Source organism: Martes martes (genome assembly GCF_963455335.1).
Source record: "Martes martes genome assembly, chromosome: 7".
NCBI classification, from domain to species: domain Eukaryota; kingdom Metazoa; phylum Chordata; class Mammalia; order Carnivora; family Mustelidae; genus Martes; species Martes martes.
In genome coordinates, this window is record NC_137894.1 from 108,512,638 (window position 1) to 108,537,198 (window position 24,561).

At 39.9% G+C, this 24,561-nt stretch overlaps 1 protein-coding gene across 4 annotated transcripts in view; it reads right to left on the bottom strand.

The window, feature by feature from the left end:
- PPP2R5E (protein phosphatase 2 regulatory subunit B'epsilon) overlaps nucleotides 1–22,823 on the bottom strand; it is a 143,213-nt gene extending 120,390 nt beyond the window's left edge. For 3 of the 4 annotated variants that reach the window (XM_080807344.1, XM_080807341.1, XM_080807343.1), the window contains exons 1-2: nucleotides 22,213–22,823; nucleotides 19,856–20,019 (exon numbers count right to left, since the gene is read on the bottom strand). In XM_080807344.1, the coding sequence (XP_080663470.1) occupies nucleotides 19,856–20,012 (157 nt within the window). In that variant the 5' untranslated portion in view covers nucleotides 20,013–20,019; nucleotides 22,213–22,823. The remainder of the gene's footprint in view (nucleotides 1–19,855; nucleotides 20,020–22,212) is intronic. The other variant, XM_080807342.1, reaches the window with a different exon arrangement.
- Nucleotides 22,824–24,561: the final 1,738 nt, after the last annotated feature.

The window sequence follows — 24,561 nt, forward strand, 5'->3', positions numbered from 1 at the left end:
AGCCACCAAGTTCTGGAGTGGTTTGTTAAGCAGCAAAAGCCAATTCATTATCTTTTTAACCCTCAAATCAAATGCAAGCCACTAAGCCCTCTTGGTTTCTCTGATGGCATTACCAAAATTAATTAATTAATTAATCAAATTCTATAGTAAATTGATGCAGAATGGGCATAATGTTGATGAGCTGATTAGAAAAGGAGAGGGCACAAGTCACAAATTACTGTGTAACTCTAGCTCATTAAAGTACGGTATATGACAGCCAAGAAGCAGAGTTCTTTGTGCAGTAAAATCACCAAGTTAAGTATCTCAGAAAACGGATGAGAGAGAGAGATTTCACACCAACAGCATTTATCTTTTCAATGCCCCACACACCATTTCTGAAAATTGCTGAGTACTTTACCCTCCCATTGAACATCAAAAACAATGTTTTTCAAGGTTATCCAAATAGATGAGCAATTAAAGCTCTTTCCTTACAGAAAAAAAAAAAACAATAATATTAAAGAGATGACAAGCTGAACTTCTTTTGACTATTACAGACAAATGGGTAAATGGATGATGGGTAGATGGAAGATGGAAGGATAGGCCAAACATACATACACATCAAATAATACTTTGATTATTAATTACTTGAAATATAAGAATTTATGCTATACAAAAAGAATCCTGTATATATTTCCTCATGTTACCACTGCTTACATAAAGCCTTAATCTAATGATCACCAATGGTCAATGGCTCATTTTATTCCCAGTAGTTCACTTACTTTTATTAGCTCGGGAAACAGACACACGACTACCCTTCTGTTTTTTAACTAAATATCTTTAATGTCAAGGTAGAAAGTGAAACCCTCTATTTCTGCTCCCCAAAGATAATCACTGTTAAGAGTTTCTTTGCATCTTTTTCTAGAGTCTTTTTTTTTTTTTAAGATTTTATTTATTTATTTGACAGAGAGAGAGAGATCACAAGGAGGCAGAGAGGCAGGCAGAGAGAGAGGGGGAAGCAGGCTCCCTGCTGGGCAAAGAGCCGGATGTGGGGCTCGATCCCAGGACTCTGAGATCATGACCTGAGCTGAAGGCAGAGGCTTAACCCACTGAGCCACCCAGGTGCCCCTCTAGAGTCTTTTAAAAGTCGTATGTCTGACACTGCAACTTTTAAAACCAAAACATTTATAATTCTTTCAAGCCATCCCATAAATCAAGTAGACTCCTACCTATATGTGTTTTCTATCAGAGCTTTTCAAACTTCATAAAAATCTAACAGTCGTATTTATTATATACGATGAATGGACTGACATCTGAAATACCCCATCTATTAACACCAAAAAGAACTCAACAGCAGTGAATAATCCACTCTCCCTCAAAAAGAAAGAAAGAAAGAGAGAGAGAGAAACCTGAGTATTTAATGGGGGGAGGGGAGGTGGATTACCTTTTAGAACTGAAACAGAAACTGTTTGGATGGTTAATGAAAGCACTCGCCAGAGTCTATGGGCCTATGTTATATTTGACATTTGGGAATGAGGCTTCAGAAAGAAAGAAAATTCCTGGAGACAGATCTTGATTGCCTCCGTTTCCAAAGATAATGCTCAGCAAAGAAAGGCCTCCCAGGGTCATGACTGGCCTGTGCAGAATATACACTGCATATCCTTCAAGTACCAAGGACAAGGACAAGGAAAGACAGATAGTCTTATCGAAATATGCACAGCAAAAGGAAGAGGCCAAAAAATGAGGTTTCTAGTGAAAGAAAATCTTCCCAAATACTGTACAGAGATTTTCAAAAATATGAGCCACTAAGTGTGCTTTTTGTGTTCCCTAAAAATTTAGCACACCACATCAAATCCTTGGACCTCTTATTATACTACTACTCACTAATGAAGGGATAGAGACGTGAATAACCTAAAATCCACTTCTTCCTGAGTATTAAAAAAAAAAGTACCAATTGTGGGGGGCAAGGGGAAAGGGAGCAGACTTCCTGCAATAGCAAACAGAAACTTTTCCTTTTTAATTATGTTTGCTGAAGGCTAGAATTAAAATAAGTTTTTTAAATTTCCACATCAAACAAAAAAGTAAAGATAGACTGAGTGAAAAGTCCATCTAAGAAGAAAGAGAAACTACACAGAGGAACAGAGTAGTAACTTCTATGGCACTTATCTTTCATTAATCATGATGAGTGTCTGAGCTGACATAAATCCCTACAAGGCAAGGGAGGCCAGAGCGAAAGGACTAGACTATCACACTCTCTCCCACAGCTTACATCCCCTCCACATAACCCACTCCCCACCCCCTAGAGGAGACTTACACAGTTAAAACTGATTTTCAAGTCCTGGGTTCCAGCGCAGGGGAAGGTTTTCTATGATGTACCTCGAGGAGCGCACCAAAGTGCCAGGTTAGTGCCAGCACCAATTCTTATGAACCAGCAAGTCTCTGGTTTAAACCCAGTATGTGACAGGAAACCAAGCTGCTTTTATTGTCAAGTCTGCACTAAAATTCACTAGGTGTTTGTACACTAATTCTGCTCTCCAAAGCTGATCAAATAAATACTGCCCAATAAAAGACCTCACTATATTTTGCTATCTGAATAATCATCACACTCATTCAGTCACTGAACAAACACTCATTCCATGTCTCCTTCACTCCAGACTCAGCCAGCTCTCAATCACTGCTGAAGAGACTGAGGATAAAACCGGAAACAAAGACTTGGGCCCAGAAGACTTGGGCCCAGAGCCTTTCAAAGTTCTCGGCGACCTTTGATAATCATGGGCCTTTCAGAGACTGTGCTCTGTCCAAAGCAGCACCTTTTCAGCTAAGCAGTACAGGCCACAATCATAAACCTTTGTCTTTAAAACTATGTTTAGTTTATTACCCAAAACTCTCATTTTAAAAAAAATATATTCTTTCAAAAAGTATTTAGCACACAAATGAGAAAAGAGAAAGGAATGAGTAAGAAGTTATATTATGAGTCAGCACTACTTCATATCCATGAAGAGTTCCCTTTCTACTTAAAAGGATGGTTGCACTCAGTAGGTACCCACTGAGCAGCAAAGATGTGAGGGGGGCACTATCTTGGACAATGGAAATACAAGTATGAGTGGACATGGTCTCTGACTTCAAGGACAGAAATCATTATAATAACTATCAATTTCCCATTGTCTGCCACGTCTGTACTGGTCTAGGCATTTCACATACACCATCTCTCAAACTAATGCTGCAAGGCAGATGCTATTATCACCACTTTACAGATGAGCAAAGTTAGGCTCTAAAGTCACCCAGCTTGCAAGGAACACTGACTGGAATTCTAAGACTGGCTGGCTGGCTGACAAACCTATTCTCTTCCGATGACTTTACCTTGCTGGACAGGCAACATCTTTGAATTGTAATCATCAGTCTCCCTAGCTTCCCATGCTACTTCTATATTTCTGAACTGCTCACAGCTCTACATAGCCCTAAGCAAACCTACCTGCAAAACAACTAAAGGAAGGGAAAATACAGTAGTCCCCACTTATCCGCGGTCTCCCTTTCTGCGGCTACCCACAGTCAACCTTGGTCCAGAAACAGATGATCCTCCTTCTGACTTACCATCAGAAAATCTATAGTAGCCTAACTCTAGGTCACGCGGCCTACATCATTCACCTGACTCCATCTCATTACATAGGCATTTTATCATCTCACATCATTACAGCAAGGGGGAATACAGAACAAAGGTATTTTGAGAGACAGACCACAGTCATATAACTTTCATTACAATATGTTGTTTTAACTGTCATTGTTGTTAATCTCTTACCATGCCTAATTTATGAATTAAACTTTATCACAGGTATATAGCTATAGGAAAAACCATATTATATGGAAGGTTAGGCACTTTCTGCATTTCAGGCAACCACTGAGGGTTTTGAAACATAACCCGCACAGATAAGGGAGCTATTACACAGAAAGAAGAAAGAACAAATGTCAAAAATTTATTTTTTAAAAATATGTTAAGTAGATGGGAGGAGAGGAGCACCTGTGTGGCTCTGTTGGTTGAGCATCTGGTTCTTGGTTTCAGCTCAGGTTATGATCTCGGGGTCCTAGGATCAAGCCCCGAGACCTGCTCAGGGGTGAGTCTACTGGAGATTCTCTCCCTTTACCCCTCCCCCCAATCATGCTCCCTGAAGGGCTCTGTCTTGACTGAAGCTTTCACTGCTCAATCTTTGACTCTTTATTTAAAATCTTTAGGATAAAAAGTAAGAACTCAAGGTAGAACAGAAAACATGAGCATCTACCAGCTCAAGAAGGCATCTTGGAAGAAAGAATTCTGACTGACATTCCAATTCAACTACACTTACGGAACACCAACCTCTCAGGGGTTTCTTGGTACCTGGGTTTCCCTCATTACACACCTACTTCAAATACATGTACACGTTGGTCTTGTGAACATATTCACTCACATTCAGTTATTTTATTTGAATTTAGCATGAAAGAAAAAAATGCAGAGGGCTGAATACATTTTCTTATCTCGATAGAAACTGAAGACCTGGGATGCCTAAATGGCTCAGTGGGTTGGGCTGCTGCCTTCGGCTCAGGTCATGATCCTGGGGTCCTGGGATCGAGTCCCACATCGGACTCCTTGCTCGGTGAGGAGCCTGCTTCTCTCTCTGCCTCTAGATGCCACTCTGCCTGCTTGTGCACACACTTTCTCTCTGACAAATAAATAAATAAAATCTTTAAAAAAAAAAAAAAGAAAGAAAGAAACTGAAGACCTGTCAAAGACAATACTCATTATCTTGAAATAAGTATGAGAAATGAGTGGCTTGCACACTGTGATAACCATAACTTCCCATGAGAAAAAGGACAAAAAACAAACCAAAACTTTCTCGGTCTGAATGAAGACAAAATACAGGTTTCATTGCTCATCAGAATTACATGTATACAACAAATCCATAATTTCAGTTCATAAAAATAGTTTTAGGTAAAAAACTCACAAATAAAGAAAAAATTCCTAACCCATGAAATTCATATTGTAAGCCACCTGCACCAAAGATACTTTTGCAAACTCCTAGCAACCCCTTTAAATTTCTTTTTTTCAGATTTTTCAATGCTCCCACTTAATGAAAGATGTTAAGTTAATGGCTATGTTCTATCTCCAGGTAGCATCCACCAACCTCTTAACTTCATTTAGCAACCACCAATAGTCCTTCCCAAGGTTTCACAGTGACAATGTTCAGTGTCATCACACACATCCAACTCCCCAATTTCCCCAATGCACCACACACACCAGCTAGGTAAGACAGGTGAATTCACTGCTTTAACATCTGTCCTAAAGCAACACAGTTCACACCTGCCTAGACTAGTCCTTGGGTTCAATAAAATACTGACTTTGAAAGCTTCCAAATGTTACTTCACTCAAAAATTCTTTTCATTAGCAAATTTAATAGTGATATGTTCTTTTACTTAAAAGATTTAGCTTATGGATAAGCTTAATGGATTTTAAAAAACAAACACCCACTTTCCTAAACACAGAACACAAAAATAGATCACCTTTACAAGATCCACTTGAAATCCAAGTCATAAAATACAGATTAAGTAGTACTTATAAATAATGACAACAGCAATGACAAAGATAGCTAACATTTACATAACACTCACCATGATCTAGGCCCTGCTCTTAGCATTAATAATGTTAACTTGCTCAATCCTCAAAACCACCCTATGGAGAGGTTCTTGATCTTTCTTTTCCAAATGAGTAAAGTAAAACTTCATGACTAACTCACCAACAAAGAGGCAAAGAGCTGCTCAGTTATCCTTGTGTTTATGGAGAGGAAAGACTATCCATCATGAACTATGATACCCTAATGTGAAGAAATTATTTTCTTAACAGACAGTACATTATAAACAGCCTTGCTCAAAAACAGGGGGAGGGGAGAGGGTATGTCTTCACTCTCTCTACATTAACACACGTAAGAAAAATAATATTCCATTAAGTAAAACTGTAAAAAAACATGATTTCACTAAGATTTTGTTAATTTTGAATATAGATTTGCACTCACAGGACTGCACATTGTTTGACTAACCATGAAATGATTCTATAATCATTTTGAAATCCATTAACCATTGAGGTATAAGAGTGATCTTCTAAGTACTATCAAAAACTCCAGACTCCCCCATTTTATTTATTTTATTGGACTCTCTCACAGGTCAGAGTCTGAGATAATCCTTAATGAAGCTTTCCTCCTTATGTAAACCATCACAAATCCAGTTCTGCTTCAAACACTAGTTCTGAAAGCACATACTCAATTTTTACCACCCACAGAATGCAGCACAGATAACGCTCAATAATTTAAATCATAATAGCTCGGGAAAACTTAAAATTAGCAAGTGACAAGGAGGTGGATTCAATTTTTAACTTCATTCAATTTGCCAAATTTAAAATACTTTCAATTATTTATTTTTCCAATCTTCACAGAAACCATAACACCACCAACGTTAATTGCTTTGCCTAACTGTGGTTTTACTGTTGCCTGCATTCTCATTTAATGAACATCAACTGGTGCTGACAGTAATTCCAGCTCTAATCTTCTAAACTTTTATTCTCTTAATGAATTAAATCTATTGTATTATGTCCCCCACTATTCCAAGCAGCAGTTCATAAATCAGTGAATCAAAACACATGAAAACTTAAGTTCATGTACTTAATAACAGAGTACCATCTGTAGAGTATATGGGTTGATCCACAGATGAATTTTACTTAGTTTTAAAGGGACTCAGTACGTTTCTTACATTTTGTACATTTCATGTTTACAGCCTGTCGGGAAACTAGTAATTTTTTTTTTAAGATTTTATTTATTTGACAGAGATCCCAAGTAGGCAGAGAGGCAGGCAGGCAGGCAGGCGGGGCGGGGGGGGGGGGGGGGGGTGCAAAGGTGGGGAGCAGACTCCCTGCTGAGCAGAGAGCCTGATGCGGGACTCAATCCCAGGACCCTGAGATCATGACCTGAGCAGAAGGCAGAGGCTTTACCCACTGAGCCACCCAGGCACCCCTAGTAATGCTTTTTTAAGCAAGCAACCATTAAGTTGTTCTCAAAGAAACCTCAGTATTATAAAATGACAAGCACAGTGTTACCATAACAAGAGAATTTTTAAAAATTCCAACTCCAACAATAAGACTCTCTCAAAGTAATTATAACACTGTTAAGTATCCTATAGAACAAAAACAATTTTAAGCTTAACACAAGAATATATAAACATGAGGGGGAAATATTATTCCTCACGACTGGGTAGGGAATTTATGGGTGATTTATATACTCAGCGATCGTGTATTTACAGAGAGGTACAAATGCTCTTAGGATCAAGGACAAACTTCAACCCAGCCAGAATGATTTGGCTCCAGCAACCTCAGTAGCCCCATCAACCTATGAACTCCAGCTACAATGGCCTTTTGAGAAGAACCACATCCACCTTCTTGTTTTGCTCACCACGGTGTTGTGAGGGCAGTGCCTGGTGCATTACACTGCTCAGTACAAATCTGAGGAGTGAATGAACTGAATCACGCAGCCCACAGAACAATCACAAAAATGAGAACACAAGGCCCTTGTAGGAGACTACTTAGCCAGCTCATACAGTGACTCTTTTTACTCCTTTTACTCCTTTCTTCATACACACTTTGAAAAACATTTGCACACAATTCATTTCACAGAAACTTCATCATAATTTGAGAGTATGAGAACAGGGTCTATCACTCCTAAACCCAAAGGCATCTAAAGTATATACCATTTCTAGAACATCCCGCTGAACCAGGAAAGCCTAAATAAATTCCACCATTAGTTCAAATGCCTTTTACAATGTTAACATAGAAATCTAAATACAACAAAATATAGCTCCACCCAACATCTTTAAGGAATCACTAAATCTAGGTAGTAAAGCACAAAGTTTCCTCAGCAGCCAAAGCCTATGTCAAAGTTCCTTAAGCCTAAAACCTTTGAGACAGATATCTGCCTAGATCCAGCCACATGCCAGATAATTTTTAGATCTACTGAGTTTCAGAACTTCAGCTCAACTGTTTTTGATTAAAATGGTGTCTTTAAGTTTTCTTAAAGTGAAACGAATATTATTTCTGGATGACTGGTTACCATGAAGGATACCAGTTAGATAAAACAGTTGTAGATGGAGTTGAAGAGGCGAAGATAGAAGGATGCATGGAAGACAGAGTATCAACACTTCCTTTTACTTTTTTTTTTAAGATTTTATTTATTTATTTGACAGACAGAGATCACAAGTAGGCAGAAAGGCAGGCGGGGGGTGGGGGGGCGGTGGGAAGCAGGCTCCCTGCCAAGCAGAGAGCCCGATGTAGGGCTTGATCCCAGGACCCTGGGATCATGACCTGACCCAAAGGCAGAGGCTTTAACCCACTGAGCCACCCAGGTGCCTCCCTTTTACTTTTAAAAAGTCCTTTGTATAAATCTGCTTTCATTTTGACTTTGGCTCACAAATTAAGTATCCTTTGGATATATCACTATTATTCTGAAAAATTAACCTGATAAGACAAAGTAGGCTTCTGATCCTCAAAAGGCACTTCCCTCTTGCTACCAATGTCTTTGATTTCAAAATACTCACTCATTCAAAAGGAAAAGTGTTTTTTGCTATGATTTCCAAACTGCTAATGTAAGATAGCTAGCTCCTCAGGAGCCTGAACTAACTCTGAATTCCTTTCAACAAATGGCAAAGGAGGTATTTCCTTCCACTTCCAGATATTGTCTTCTGGAGGCACTCCGGCAAAAGGCTAATTCCAAAGCCTGTATCTTCCTTATTAGAAGATAGGACTTTTTTCCTGAAGTGCTGCCAAGTCCCAATTTTCTCCATGTTTTTTTAATGTTTTAACATTTTACTTTAACAGCGTTCCAGGCACCAGCAACCACGAATTAATTAAATTACAATGTAACATCACCATAAGGTAAAAGTCTCTCATGATGCCTACATAAATAGATAAACTTTTGCCAGATCTCTTCCCTCACAAGATCTGAAACAAGATGCAGGTCCTCAGGAGTGACTCAAAGAAAGATCGATGACAAACACAAAGATAAGGGAAGGAATATTTATTACACAACCAACAGTGTATTAGGCAACCTACCCACATTATCTCCCTCCGCACAACCACATTGGGAATTGTGAGTCCCATTTTACGGAAGATGTTGAATAACTAAATAACTAAGCTCAGTTCACAAAGCCAGATTACCACCTAGACTTGAACCGCCACCCTTTCCTACTTAAGCTAGTTCCCAAGGATGTAAAGATGAATGACAAAGAACACCACTGCCACAAGTTACCAAACCCAAACCATTCCATGACTGACATGACTTTATCATGACAGCGTGAGTCCCACAGGATCTAGAGAGGCATCTTCCCCCTCTCTCCCTGCCTCTCCCTCACCTTTGCAATCATCAATACTGGCTACCCTTCATGTCTGCCTCTTGGCAGCACTGCCTGGCCTTTCTAAGGAGCCAACTCTGAGGTCTGCTACTCTTCTGTGACTCCTTCCATCACTCCTTCCGTCACTACCCACCATCCACAGGGCTGTTACTGGCCTGGCTGCTAGCTCTCTTCTCTTCTCCACCTCTCTTTTCATCACTTCAGTCTCCCCACAATTTTCAAGGTTCCGGCAAGAGGTAGTAAGATAGTTCACTTGGTAAATCATCCAAGTACGGCATGAGCAAGATGGTGGTTAGCTCTAGTGCTCACCCATGTTCATGCACAAAAAAGAGAGAAGGCACTGGCTTTGGGACCAGAGAGGCCTGGGGTCCCCATCCTGGCTCTCTCTGATGGGATGAGGAAGTCATAGAGCCCTCAGTTAACAAGAAACATCCCTTGTTCTTGGTTCTGTTGGGAAGCTTCAGTGTGACACCAGGTAGAACATCACCTGGTTCACAGTGGAACCTACAGATGACGCTTCTCTTCTCCTTCGCTGGTTGCAAAACTACTTCTTCATCAGCAAAGATAACCTGAGTTTCTCCTCCTGGCTTCTTCGGGTCTACAGCTATTCCAGAACAAACACTTTTTGACAGGTACATTCAAGTTTGCCACTGGTAGTATTTACTCAGCTTAATTTTTCAAATGATACTGATCAAAAAGTTCCAAACAACCAAACCAGAGTCATGTAATAATTTCTATCTTCAAACACCTTTAAAAATTCTGTTTGGGGGCAACCCTCTTGGATCCCCTCCCTCCTCAGGAGCTTTGCAGTATCACTTTGCTACTGCTCAATAAACCTTGCTTGCTTTGCTGCCTACCAAAAAATTAACTGATTAATTAACTAATTAATTCTCTTTGGCATCAAAAAGAACTGAAAGGAGAGACATGCAGAAATTTTTTGTCAGGCAATCTTCCTTCTACAGAAAGGAACTATACGACAAATTCCCTAGTAGTAGCTCCTAGCCTTCAGGGAAACTCCTTTGAGAACCTGATGAAAGCTCTGAACCCTTTGTCCATAAAAATGACAATCTGCACAGAGACATAAAATACTGCCTGGAATTTCAAGAGTGTCAAGGGCCCTCCGCAAACCACCCATCAACAGCAAGGTAAAAGTCCTCAACAAAGAACCATCTCTGTACTTCTTTTTTTTTTTTTCTTCATCTATGTACTTCTTAAATCGGCAAAATCTTCAATTCAGATTTTGTTTCTTTTTTTTTTTTTTTTAAAGATTTTATCTATTTATTTGACAGAGAGAGATTACAAGTAGGCAGAGAGGCAGTCAGAGAGAGAGGAGGAGGCAGGCTCCCTGTTTGAGCAGAGAGCCCTATGCGGGACTCGATCCCAGGACCCCGGGATCACGACCTGAGCCGAAGGCAGAGGTTTTAACCCACTGAGCCACCCAGGCGTCCCCAGATTTTGTTTCTTTAAGGCGCAACAAATTTAAAAACCTGGACAAAAACCTCGAGAACGTAAAGAAAAGTTTTCTCATTCCATTCTTCACATCTCTCTGGCTTAGAACAAAATGCTACAAAATACGGCTCTACAGCTGAAGAGGTTCTCTCTTCCAGGCAAAATCTCTAAAACAAAGATGTGCTCAGGGCCAGTGCATGTGTTGGGGGGATGGGTAAAGGAAAAGGAGGTACCAGAATTAAATATTAGATCATCTATACATTTCATATTTCAATATCATCTTTTGTAACTTTCTATATTTGTGTATTTTCTTAATGTTCATTATAGTTGTCTAATAGCACATGTATACTATACATAAACAAATACATACGTTATTTTTTACTGATATGAGTAAGCAATGACAAAAAAAGATTAGAGATCCTGTCCTAGTCGATGACTTGCAAAATAAGCTTATCAAACAATAATTTTACCTGGTAACCCTCCACGAATGGAATTTCCCTTGGAAATAATTATATTACCTACTTTATGTTCTTATTCCTGAAATGAGAAGCCAGTCTGAAACTGATGTTAACTGAACAGTAATGCTGAGACTGTTCCATAAGAACTAGTTCTCCTTTTGGCTTTAAGAGTCTGATTTGCAGAGTTTTACATGCTCCGTATTTTTCTTCCTTAAATGGAAATAACCCATGTAAAGTATTAAGAGAATAGAAATCAACTGAAAAACACAGGTAAGCAGTTTTCTAAAACACAGCTTTTCCTGCAACTATAACAGTTAATATTCTTCAACCTCTACTATGTATCTAACACTTAGATAAATGTTTTAGTTACTTTATGGCATTTAATCTGACTATATGAGGTGGGTTCTAATACTCTCCCAATTGGAAGATAAAAGAAAACTTTGCTTAGAAGTCACATTATGTGTGAAAAGTCTCAAAATTCAAACCCACGGGTGTGCCCCCTCAGGGCCTCCATTCTTACCTCAGGGAGGCGACCTGCCTCACTTAGTTAACATGTTATATATATTAGGCATTTATTGTTACATATTGGGCAAAAATACAACATAATAACATTATTTTTATCCAATCAATATGTTCATCACATGTCTAATTCTACTGTAACATAAAAATACAATCCCATATTTGTTTTCAGAAAATCTGCAAATACGAAGGGTAGAAAAGCATTAAGTAGTAAAAAAGGATGCTATGCCATCATTTGCAAACAAACCAAAGAACTACCTTACCCAGCATTTTAGAAATATCTAGAAACTTTACTCTTCTTTCCAAGCACTACAAAATCTAATTAATATTAAGAGCTAACATTATTAGAAGACAGAAGTTTTAAAGATGAGAAAATTTAACCATAAAACCCTGTTCCGAAAGTCCATTATAATATTCAGATATGCTATTCCCTCTTAAACTATGTAAAGAAAGAAAGTCTGGTGATTTGATTAGCCCTCAATTCAGTCCTCAAACAACAGCAGAAAAAAGTGTTCCACCTGCTGCAAAAGGCCAAGCGACGAGTCCCCTAAGTAAAAGGAATTACTCTTAGTATGTCACATATAAAATCCCCTCTATCCTCTCCCCACAAGATATTTCTGCTCCTAACCTGAAACATTCAGAATTACCAAAGCATGAGTCCTCACTCAAGATTTTAAGTGAACACTCAACAATTTGATCCTCTAAAAATATAAAGTCTTCATTAAACAAGTTTGTAACTTTGCGTAAATTATAACTTGAAATAAAACTTGCATGACCTGGATTTGGGGGGGGGGGGCGGGATTTAGTACTTAGGAAGAAAAAAGAAATGTTTATACTATTATCACTAACAATTTAGATGTCAACCCACAATGTTAATTGGCCAACAAATATTTATTGAATGCCAACTATGTACTAGGCACTAATCTAAGCCCTAGAGGTAGAGAAATAAGATTTCTACACTGAAGGGGCGCCTCGGTGGCTCAGTGGGTTAAAGTCTCTGCCTTCAGCTCAGGTCATGATCCCAGGGTCCTGGGATTGAGCCCCACATTGGGCTCTCTGCTCAGCAGGGAGCCTGCTTCCCCTCCTCTCCCTCTGCCTGCCTCTCTGCCTACTTGTGATATCTGTCTGTCAAATAAATCAAATCTTTTTAAAAAAAAAAAGATTTCTACACTGAAGATTATATTCTAATGGGGCAGGAGAAGGAGATAACACACAAGTGAACTAACAAAGAGAAACTAATTTCAGATTATAAATATAATACAAAATATGATAAACTGATAGGAACTTCAAAGAAGACTATTTTTAAAAGTCAGGAGGGACAGTTCCTAAGAAAGTCCCATGGTATGATGAAACTTGAAGAATGACACTAAGTCAGGGAAAGAAAGTTCTAGGTAGAAAGGGACACCTTGCCTTACGAAAAGATTCATTTGGCACCTAAATATTTTATGTCTGGGCTGAGTCATATACTGGAGAGATCCACATTATGATGAATTCTGTTTATAGCTTACCATGTTTACTGTTAAGTGTCCAATGGATATGTGTACATATACAGCTAACAAAATACTCAGAAAATAAGAATACAATTCCCAATCTTTTGGTCTAACCCAAAAGTTCTTAACTGGAGAAAGAGCAAGAATGGTACGGCAAAATCGACTAGAATCTGAGATAAGCAGTGAACTGTGCTCTCCCAAAAAAAATGCCCACTCACAGAAACTTCACAGATTAATTTTAGGAGGGTCTTAGAACATAAAAGCCCAACCACAATGCACGTACCTTATCCCCAACCAGAAACCCATGAACCCAAGGTTAAGAACTAAGCAGTAATTATCATACTCAGATGGAATGAAATATGAATACAACTTGCTATCCTACTTTTAAATGATTATACATCAGGTATGCTTACTCTCAAAATCTTTTGGCCCACATACGACTCTATGTGGGACTTTTCTCTATGCTATAAATTATTAGGGTATATAAAGAAAAAACATTTCCCCCTAAAAGTAAATGAAATACCTCCTCACTACAACTAAGTATAATCTTTCACACATGAAAACACTGCAACTGACATTTGGTTTTGTGCAAAATCTTATAATTTCTTCCCAAAAAGAAAAATGTTGCCACATTGTCACAAAGGCTGCAAAGCTGAATGTTAATACCTATTAACTTATATTCTTCTAGTTCAGAAGAAAACTTATGATTATTTCTCAAAACCACACACACATACACACAAACTTTCACATGCCAATTTAGCTGTCAAAAAAACATGTATCACTAATCCAAGGTACAAACTAGATCAATGGGGTTTTTTTAAGATTTTTTAAAATTTATTTGACAGCACAAGAGAGAACAAAGCAGGGGGAGCAGCAGGCAGAGGGAGAGGGAGAAGCAGGCTGCTGTGGGGCTCAATCCTGGAACTCCAGGATCTGAGCCGAAGGCAGACACTTAACCGACTAAGCCACCCAGGTGCCCCTAGATCAATAGTTCTTAACCTTTCTTGATTCAAACACCCCTTTGAGAATCTGAAAAATACACTGTAATTCTCCCATTTAAAAATGGATATACACATACAAAATGTGCATCTAATTTCAGGCTGCAAAATGCATTTCAAATTCAGTGAAAGGTTTAAGAATGTCTTCATCTTCTACAGAAGACTATTATCACTGGCTGCTTCTGGGAAGGGCAAGTAGGAGAACCAAGTCAGGAAGAAGATTTTTCACTATATACCCTTTTGTATTTTTTGAGATCTGAACCATGTAACTACATTACCTATCAAAAATAAATTTTAAAAAAAACCAATACACTAAAAAATGTAGCAGGGGGCGCCTGGGTGGCTCAGCGGGTTAAAGCCTCTGCCTTCGGCTCAGGTCAAGATCTCAGGGTCCTGGGGTGGAGCTCTCTGCTCAGCGGGGAGCCTGCTTCCCTTCCTCTCTCTCTCTGCCTGCCTCTCTGCCTACTTGTGATCTCTGTCAAATAAATAAAATCTTTAAAAAAAAAAATGTACCAATGTATTTGGTGAGGATCTCCAAATAAAATAACTTGTCTATGAAATTCAATAGATTTGCAAACTGTATCTCCCAATTTTTTGGTTGAAAAAGATTCATCCCTGCAAAACTATGGTATCGTTTCATAGTTGAGAAATTTCCAATTTCAACTTTTTGCTGAAAAAATATAAAAAGTGAAATAATAATTCCACATTGTTCATATTTTAACTTCTAAAATCCCAGTCAAATAACGCTAGCTAGTATTTATTGAATGTGGCACTGCCATATCTATTGACTATTATTATCATCCCCACTTGATAGTCAAGAAAACCAAGGCCCTCAGGAGTTAACATACTTGCCCCATACAACACAACTACTGAGTAAGGCAGGACTCTTCCAAGTAACAAAGGCCCATGTGCTTTCCCCCAGGTGACACTGCACAGTACAAGGAAAATGGCAAACGCTAAAATAAAGGACATTATTCCTTAAGAAACTAATGTCATTATAAATACACCTTAAGGCACTAACCCATTATAAAAATTGGGACTTACTTCTGCATATTCCTTCCTTACACACCACACAAAGCAGAAATGGATGAAAAAGAATGATCCCATCAACAAATGAGAAAAGCATTAACATTAGTTTTAAACTGGGATTTTTAAAAACCTCACAAACTGTCACCCTAAAAAATAAAAAAAGTAAGCTGAATCACAAGCCTAGAGATTAAAAAAAAAGGGGGGGGGGTTTCATTGAAGAAGGAATTTAAAGAAACACAGTGTTACAGATCTAAAAGTTTTAACACCAAGGGGCAGAGTTTCTGCTGAAGAGTACCTCCAGTCATCACAGTTTTTGGAATGTTTAATATTGAATGTCTGAACTATTAGGAAAATGCCTTAAAAACATATAAAGAATTATGAGGCTAGAAATAATGACATATTCTCATTATAATCCCATCTTCAAAGAGATGGTTCTTGTCAAAAATATTTCACTCAAATCTAAACTTGCATAAGCTATTAAGGTCAAAGAAAGAAGGAAACAGGTCATAGGGAGGATGGGGGGAGGGGGGATTAATCACCTAACCTAGTAGTACTACTAAGGCTACTACTACTTAGTATTACTATGATGATAACGGTGATAAATATGTGTGTGTATATTTCCTAAGTGTTTTTTTAATTTTTTTAAGATTTTATCTGTTTATTTGTCAAAGAGAGAACACACAAGCAAGGGGAGTGGCAGGCAGAGGGAGAAGCAGGCTCCCCACTGAGCAAGGAGCCCAATGTGGGACTCCATCCCAGGACCCTAGGATCATGACCCCAGCGGAAGGCAGATGCCTAACCACTGAGCCACCCGGGTGCCCCCCCATTAAGTGTTTAGTTTAACTGTCCTTATAGAGATGGATACTGTCAAAGCTTGCTTCGTGTCATGCCATGTAGGCACAAGGAAAGCATACAAGTCTTTACATAAAGCACTCAAACTTTTACTAAATTCCCCTTGAGTAAAAGTCCTTCAAGCTCAAAAACTTTAGGACTCTCTGGAAACATTTTCAAAAGTATATAAAGACAGAGAAAATTCAAATGTTTCTATTTCATTATAAATTGCTGAGGAAAAGCCAGCTTTGTTCACAGAACAACATGCTGGCATTGCTTTCCGTAGAAAGTAACATGGTTGATAAATTAAAAGACCCCACGTATCAGAAAAGAGACAAAAAAGATTAAACTTATCCTTTAATTTTGCAAGTGAAGAGACTTTTAAAATGCCAAAGGCCGGGGCACCTGGGTGGCTCAGGTAGTTGAGTGTCTGCCTTCAGCTCCCAGGATCAGGACCCATGTTGGGCTCTCTTGCTCAGCAAGGAGTCTGCTTCTCTCTCTCACTCTCCCTCTGTACTCTGTCTCTCTCTCAAATAAATAAATAAAGTCTAAAAAAATAATAATAATAATAAATAAAATGCTAATGGCCGTTATTACATGTAAGCCAGTCAAATATTATGATACATATAATAAACATTCTGATAAGGCATACATACAAAACAAGTGATCATTAACAAATACCTATGTTTCAATTTTCAAAAATTACATATTAAAAAGATGAGTTACAAATAATACAATTTCTGTTTCAAACTCTCCTAAAATTAAAGATCTTAAGGACATGAATTTGACTTTATTCTTTAATGCAACCCACAAAATTCACCTGCCATTTATATTACGCTGCCAAAGAAAATTAACTCAAACCTTCCTATTTGGTCAAAGCAATACTACAGAAAATTACATCAGTTACTACCTTTGGCATGCGCACGTAATTTGTTCTGGTTTCTCCTAAGGAAATGGTAAAAAATAAAATAAAGAAATTCCTCCTATATTTTCTTTATATTCCATAAATTACTTCCTGAAGTGAGAAAACTGCACACAAATAAAATTCAATCCATTGTATGAAAAACAAATGTCATTTAACAAATATATTCTCTGTAAAAATTAAGAGTAAATAAACATTTCTGAAATCTACATCTGACTGTTACTTCTCTGTTATTCTACAGATAGGGAAATCGAATTTAAGGAATGCTTTCCAGAACACTTTCCCAGAACATGCTTACTACACAAGAATCACTTTCAGTCTGTCTGGAATTAAGCTGTGGATATATCTAGTACTACATGGTCCTGTTACGCTCCAATTCTCCCACGCTGGCAAAATACACAAGTTCACAAAAATGATATTCCTGGAGAGCAGGGTTCTTGGAAATTTTTCAATATTATCAGACTTCACTTTAAAAAAGGGAAAAGGATATACAAATAGCCAGTAAGCACATGAAAAGATGTTCAACATCATTCATTAGTCATAAGGGAAATGCAAATCAAAACCACAATGAAATACCACTTCACACACACTATGATGGCTATTATAAACAGAAAACAAAAAACAACAAGCGTTGGTGAGGAGGTGGAGAAATTGGAACCCTTGTGCATTGATGGTAAGAATGTAAAATGATACAGCTGCTGCGGAAAACAGTCTGGCAATTCCTTAAAAATTGAAATATATGATCTAGCAATTGCACTTCTGGGCATGTACCCAAAAGAAGTGAAAGCAGGGGCTCAAAGAGACACTTGTACACCCATGTTCACAGCAGCGTTCACAATAACCAAAAGGTGGAAACGACCCAAATGTTCACTGACAGGTGGATAAATAATATATGGTATATACACAAAGCAGAATATTATTCAGGCTTAAAAGGAAGGAAATTCTAACACATGCTACAACATGGATAAACCTTGAGGACATTATGCTAAGGGGAATAATCCAGTCACAAAAAGACCTAGAGAACAAATCCATAAAGACAGAAAGTGGAATGGTGGTTACTTACCAAAGGGCTAAGGGGAGGGGAGAATGGAGAGTTAGTGTTTAATGGATAGAGTTTCAGTGGAGGGAGATGAAGAATTTCTGGAGGTGGGTGGTGGTGACAGATGCCCAACAATGTCAGTATCCCTAACGTCACACTTAATGCATACATAAAATAGTTAAAATGGTCAACTTTGTTAGATATATTTTACTATGATTTTTTTAAAAAATGAGATATGGAACAACAAAATCTTAAAATGTGCCAAATTCTTCTCACCCATGCCTTTTCACTACCCTCAAAACCAATGAGTGGTCAGTTCAGTTCGAATTTAAATGTTTGCCATGAGCCCCAAGAAATAAATATAACAATAAAGTTTAAAATTCTTTTTAAACCTAAAAAAGTTTCATCGGCTTCCTCAAAATAAAGTCCTTTGCCAGAGAGACACACTGATAGCTCTTATATGTCTAGTTCCGATTAAAAAAGTTATCAAGGAATCCATATGCCTCTCAACTTTGTATTTCAAGCTTTATCCTTAGAGTTTTTCCTTCATTTGTTTTCTGAAGCCTCACAAAGACTTTTTCATTTTTACCAACAAAACCTTTAGCTGAAATTTTCTCCCCCACAAACTCATAAGAGCTCATCTCTACGAACCAGTACATGTATCATTTTTACAGTAATCAGAATTCATTTAGTTTCCATCAATTTCAAGTATATACCTCAGAATCTCATTTGTGACTCTAAATCCAAAAAAAAAAAAAAGTTCACATGGGGAAAAATAGAAGCCTGAAATATCCTAGGCTAAATTTTGAGGATATTTTCTAGTCAAACTCCAGTTCTTCTTACAATACCTTCTAAATTCACAAACTGTTTCAGAAGTAAATGTTCATTAACGAATCAGGTTTTCTGATTTCCTCTGAGCTATAAAAGTGTACTGCTTTGTTCATGCTCCCTTTGTCCTCACTCTTTAAGTGTTCAGCAGATAAAAATCTACTTTCAAAGGCAGATTCTAATAATTTCCATGCTATAAATACTACATCTGATATATTTCAACCGTGTCTGTTCATAAACATAAAGCAAACAAATGAAAATTAAAAGGAACAAGAAGTGTCCACATATACCCAAAGGCTGAAAGGTCTAATTTAGAAAAAGCAAATCTCATATTAAGAACTTGTCCTTAATTCATTCCAAAGTAAAGACAAAAGTAGTATTAAACAAGTATGATCATGTTTTCTACATGTATTATCTGAAAACACAATTATGACCATTTTTTATTTTTAAAAATGAATTCTTTCAAACACCACTTTCTGTATGTAAGTTAATGGTATCATCTCCTCTCCTAAGTCTACTTCCTGTGACTAAAACTGTACAATTTGTAGCTGTTATCACATATGATGTATATACCTAAATGTCAAGAAAAAATGAAAAACGCAGACCCAGGCATCTTAAAGTTTCTCTGGCATTCAGTTTTTCTCTTTATCAACGTGAGAAAGGGTCCTGATAACAGGTTTCTTTTCATTTGTCCACAGCTATTTATATTAAATTGAGCCCTTTAAGAAGGAAAGTGGGTCTATCTGCCCACATAGCAGTAACTTCAACATGTCTGAAATCTCCCCTCCCTTCAATTTGCCACACAGAACTTTAACAAATATGGAATTCTGCAAAAAGAAGATTAAATACAGATATGTAAAGATCAACTGGAAAGGAATCCATCACCTGGTCATGAGCCTTACCTTTTAGCAGCGGCAGAGGTGTTAACTCAATAGGCTTGCCTTGAGACCTAAACTGTGAGGAACTTTGCGACCTCTTCTGTCTGGCTTTTCTGACGGACTTCCGAGAAAATCCGTCTACTTTATCCACTGATGGAGGAGTAGATGGTGCTGAGGACATATCCCTACTGAAGAGAAAGAGGTATCATAAACATATTCCCAAGGTGGAAGCATACATGTGAATTACACAAATTCGAAAATTCCCATATACAATATGCATGAAAATTGAAATGTGTGATGAAGAAAGCAAAATCAATTAAGAAAAGTCATATGTTCAATAGGGAAACATGAAAATTTGATGATAAACAGAAGGAATTTAAGTACCATATAAGCAATATTGTAGTTCTAATGCACGGGCTGCCCCCATTCTGATAAGCATTAAAGATGTTCACTGACACTTGAAGAAGTCTTCTAAGTCATCTACTCGTTTTCTAACTGCACAGCTCTTCTCATCTTGAGATTCCTGAAGTAATTCTGGAGCTATTCTGCCACTGGAAAACTTCTATTGATACATTTTCCCAAGATATTTAATATTATAAATGGGCTCTGGAGTTAAAACCCTTATTGTACTTCAAGAATCTACATCATGTATCACAGCAAGGTGAAATTTACAAGTATTGAAACTATCTAGGCATGACTTTTAATGCAATGTGCTGTGTTAGCTATGATAAACTATACTGCACCAGAAATGAGGACAGGTTAGATTACTTTAAACAGAACACATAAAAGGCATAATTAGAAGCATTTCAAAGAAGTCTTCTTTTTGAATGAAGCCATCTTAAGTTATTAAAGCTTAATAAACAAAATTCTGATGAAATCGTGCACCAAAGTTGAAAACATAAATTCACACCCTACTTTGACAACCAAGTTGAATTCCCTTTAAGTCCATCATCAGATATTAATTTTCATTCCATCAAGCTGATAGAACAGCTCTTTTAGATTTTTTTAACCTTCTCAAATTATTAAAATGAAGGCTAGTTCCTAAAAGTAACAAGACTTAAGCTCAATTTCATTCTCCAATTTAAACATATGCCATCATTTCCATGGCACTGAGGCTCCATGCAAGATTAATGGCAGACTTGAATAAAAATAATGCATATGGGGGAAATACTGAAATGCAATTACTCACCTGTCATTCCAATACATAAGATAAGTGTTTTCTAACCTCTAAATTAAAAGGTAAGGGAGTTTCTTCCTGCACATGCAAGAATAAAAAGTTATCTGGATTATCCAGATTCCGACAAAGTAAAAAAATAACAAAAATTTGTTAAACAAAACCCAGGATCTTGAGGTTTGGAATTGTGAAGTCTTGTTGGATTCTCTTTTAAAAAAAAAAAAAAAGTTTTTAGAAAGCTACCTAATTTAGCCTTAAATAATGTGACAGATTCAAAATGGAATTGCAAACTATGAATGACTATGATAGAAGTAAGATCAGTTAAAATTTTTCACAATGACTCCATCAGCAAGAAGCTCCACATCTCATCTGTATGTTGTAAATTTAAGGGCAGCTTTTCCAATGTGGTATGTGAATTATTTAGATTTCATTTAACCCAAACAACGCAAGATTTCGGTAAATCCTGTTCCTCCATCACTCTTTTTGTCTTTTCTTTATTCCTCATCTCCCATCTCTAAAGATGATTTATTGCTGGCATTTTTTTTTAAAAAAAAAGCATTTGCCCCTTCTGCCCGCGGCCCAGAATAAACGTCAAGGATCTCAACCCTAAAGCGCTGCAGAACTGAACTTGCAGTAGCAGTGGGTCCGTGCAAAGCCCGGAGAAACAGGTTTCGCCCTGGACCAGGACGCCCGAAGCTTTATCATCGTCTAAGCAGCGGGCACGGGGCATTTCCAAGGTTCAGGATAATCCAAGGGGGGTGCTGGGGTGGAGGAGAAAGACAGGGAAGGGGTTGGTCTGTACGGATGCTACATACTCCCTTTGCTATCCCCCACCCCGCCCCAAGCCCTGGAGAAGATAAGCTGTTACAGAATCCTCCTCACTACATCAATCCCCCCCCACCCGCCGGCTTCCCCCCGCCCCCCGTCAGTGGATAAAGGGGGACAAGAATATGCCTCCAATGCCGGAAGGTGGAAGGGGGGGCGGGGGGAGGAGAGGCAGAGTAAATGGGCGGCATCGTCAGAAGCCTTTGCAGGTAAATCAGACAAGTGGGACGGGCGCTCCCTCTCCCACACCCCACCCCACCCCACCGCACCCCTCGCCTGCCCCGGCCAGGCCTTCCCGAAGCCGGTGTTCTGCAGGTTCCTGAGGAAGACCTGGAAGAGGAAAGGAAGCGGGCGAGCCGAGGTGCTGGAGAGACGAAGTTACCTTGAAGCTTCTGGGGAAGAATCCGAAGATGATCTGTGGTTTCGAGGGGAGACCGGTGTGAGGGCCGCAGCGGGGGCGGGTGGCGGGACCGGGACGTGCGGGGGGAGGTCCGGACAGCGGCAGGGAGCCCGGGGCGACGGCTGTCCGGCACGGCGTCCCTCCGGTTCCGCGGCGGCGGCGCCTCTAGGCCTCACGGCCGGACCTGAACCTCAGCGCTCCGGCGGTGGCGACCGCGGCGGCAGCCTCACGATCCTCCCCCGCGGGCCCGTCCCATCAAATCGGCACCGACCCCGTTGCGGCTCCGCCGGTGGCTCCTCGCTCACATTCCCGGCGGGCGGCGCCTCTGCTCGTTGCCCCGGACCCGGCGGCGGCGGCGGCGACGACGTGGGGAGGGGGGGAAGGGAGGGAGGAAGAGTGGATCCGCAGCGGCAGCAGGAGAAGGAAGGAGAAGGAGGAGGAGCCGCTGGAGCTGTAGCCGCCGCTGCCAGAGCCGCCCTTTGGTACCCGCGGTGGGTCCCCGTCAATGCCCCTTTCTCTCTCCTATTGTCAATATCACCGGGCGGCTGAGTCCATGGCACACGCGCAACCGAACCTTCTGGCCAGCAGCGCCCGCCTCCGGCGCCCACTCACTGGAGGCTTCAAACGGGAAGCGAGGCCTCATTGGCCCGCGTCCGCCTTCACTCCCATGCCAGCAGGTTCGTCTGAGAGCCGATCAGGGATTGGCGGCGGGGGGGCGGAGAAACAGGAGGGTGGGAAGAGAAAAGGCCGAGGATTGGGCTGCGGAGAGAAGGACCCGGATGCAGCCGCGATCTCCGGCCGCGCTGCTGCAGCTTCCGCCAGGCGGTTGGGTAGGCTGTAGTACAGGAGCACTGCAGCCCCTAGGCCTTTGAGGAGCTCCTGAAACCCGGGAGGTGTGCGTCTGATAGATCAATGGGATGGCTGGGTTTCCACGCAATGCGGCTTCTCTGGGCGGCGGTTGTCTTCAGCGAGAGGATTCCAAGGGCAAGGGTCGGCTAAGGGTGGGGGAGGCCCCTGGGCCTTGGATCCGCCCCCTTCAGCGGCTAGGCTGGCCCGTTTGGGCTTGAGGAGCCCCAACTCAGGACGGGTACCAGCGCTGAAATAAGCGCAGAAAGAAAGAAGATGTCCCGCCCGCGCCTGTGCACCACTGTGTAAATGGGCCCCTTGCAGCACGCCCTGAAACCCCCAGCAGTCGCTCTCCCCTGAACCTTGTGGGAGTCCTGGCACCGAAATCTGAACCTCTGGGCCTGGGCCAAGGGTTGGGTATCGCTTCGAATTCTGACTCACCTCGTCTCCGTTTCCCTAAACCTCTCTTTGAGTATCAGCTCCCTGAAGCTCCTGCAAGCCTTGATAGCGGCTTGCCCAGTGTAGCTCATGCAGGGGGGTTCGCTGTCCCTGTGCTCTGCAGTCATTTATCCGGATCAGCTACGCGGGCCCTCCTGCTGCACCGAGCTCAAGGAAACCCAGCTCCAGACTCCACGAGCTTGTGAGATTTTAATTGACAAATTGGATCCGAAAGAGTTTATGGAGAAAACTTCACTCAACTCTAGCTAGACAAGTAATAAAATACTTAGAGATGTGTTTACGTCCTTGGTGAGCCCAAACCCAAATGGTGCAATTCCAGATAATGTTATTGAGGTTCTTCGTTCCATTTGAATGCACGCTGGACACATCTTTTTGGGGGGTTGGGAGGGGTGGGCTTGAGGCAGAAAGAAACAAATTCTTAATGGTAACTACAAATGACAGATCACCAGTTGCTAAAAACTTGGAAGATGAAAAATATTTTCTAACATTTATAACCCCTATTAACATTTTGATGTACTTCTCTCCAGTGTTTTTTTCCTTTAATTTTGTATGTTTTGTTCTGTAGCCTAGTTTTTCCCCCTCAGCGTTTTATCATGTTTTCTATACAGTTAAGAAATAAGACTATGTACCATATGTACAAGTAACAACAACAGCAACAAAATGCATTTCTTGTTTGTTTTAACACTGAGGTGTTGCAAATTTTTATTCACACTCCCATAAATGGATCTTGAGTGAAAAATAAAATTGTGTGCCATGAAAGATTTTTTTAAAAAATCCGTCTTGAACAAATGGGAAACAGGAAAAGATCCCTTTCTTAGGTAGAAGTGGTTTCCTCCTACTGAATCCAGATGATTGGCCACTGTATAGATAGTACCCATTTTTGCCCTGCAAAGTTCATCACTAGGTCTTATAAAAGTGGCCTTCCTTGCACTTTACACCATTCTCCTTACTTGCATCTCGGTTTCATATGCCGGTCTCCATGAAAAGTTCAGGGTCCCAGCCATGCAGAACTTTTATGCTCAATCT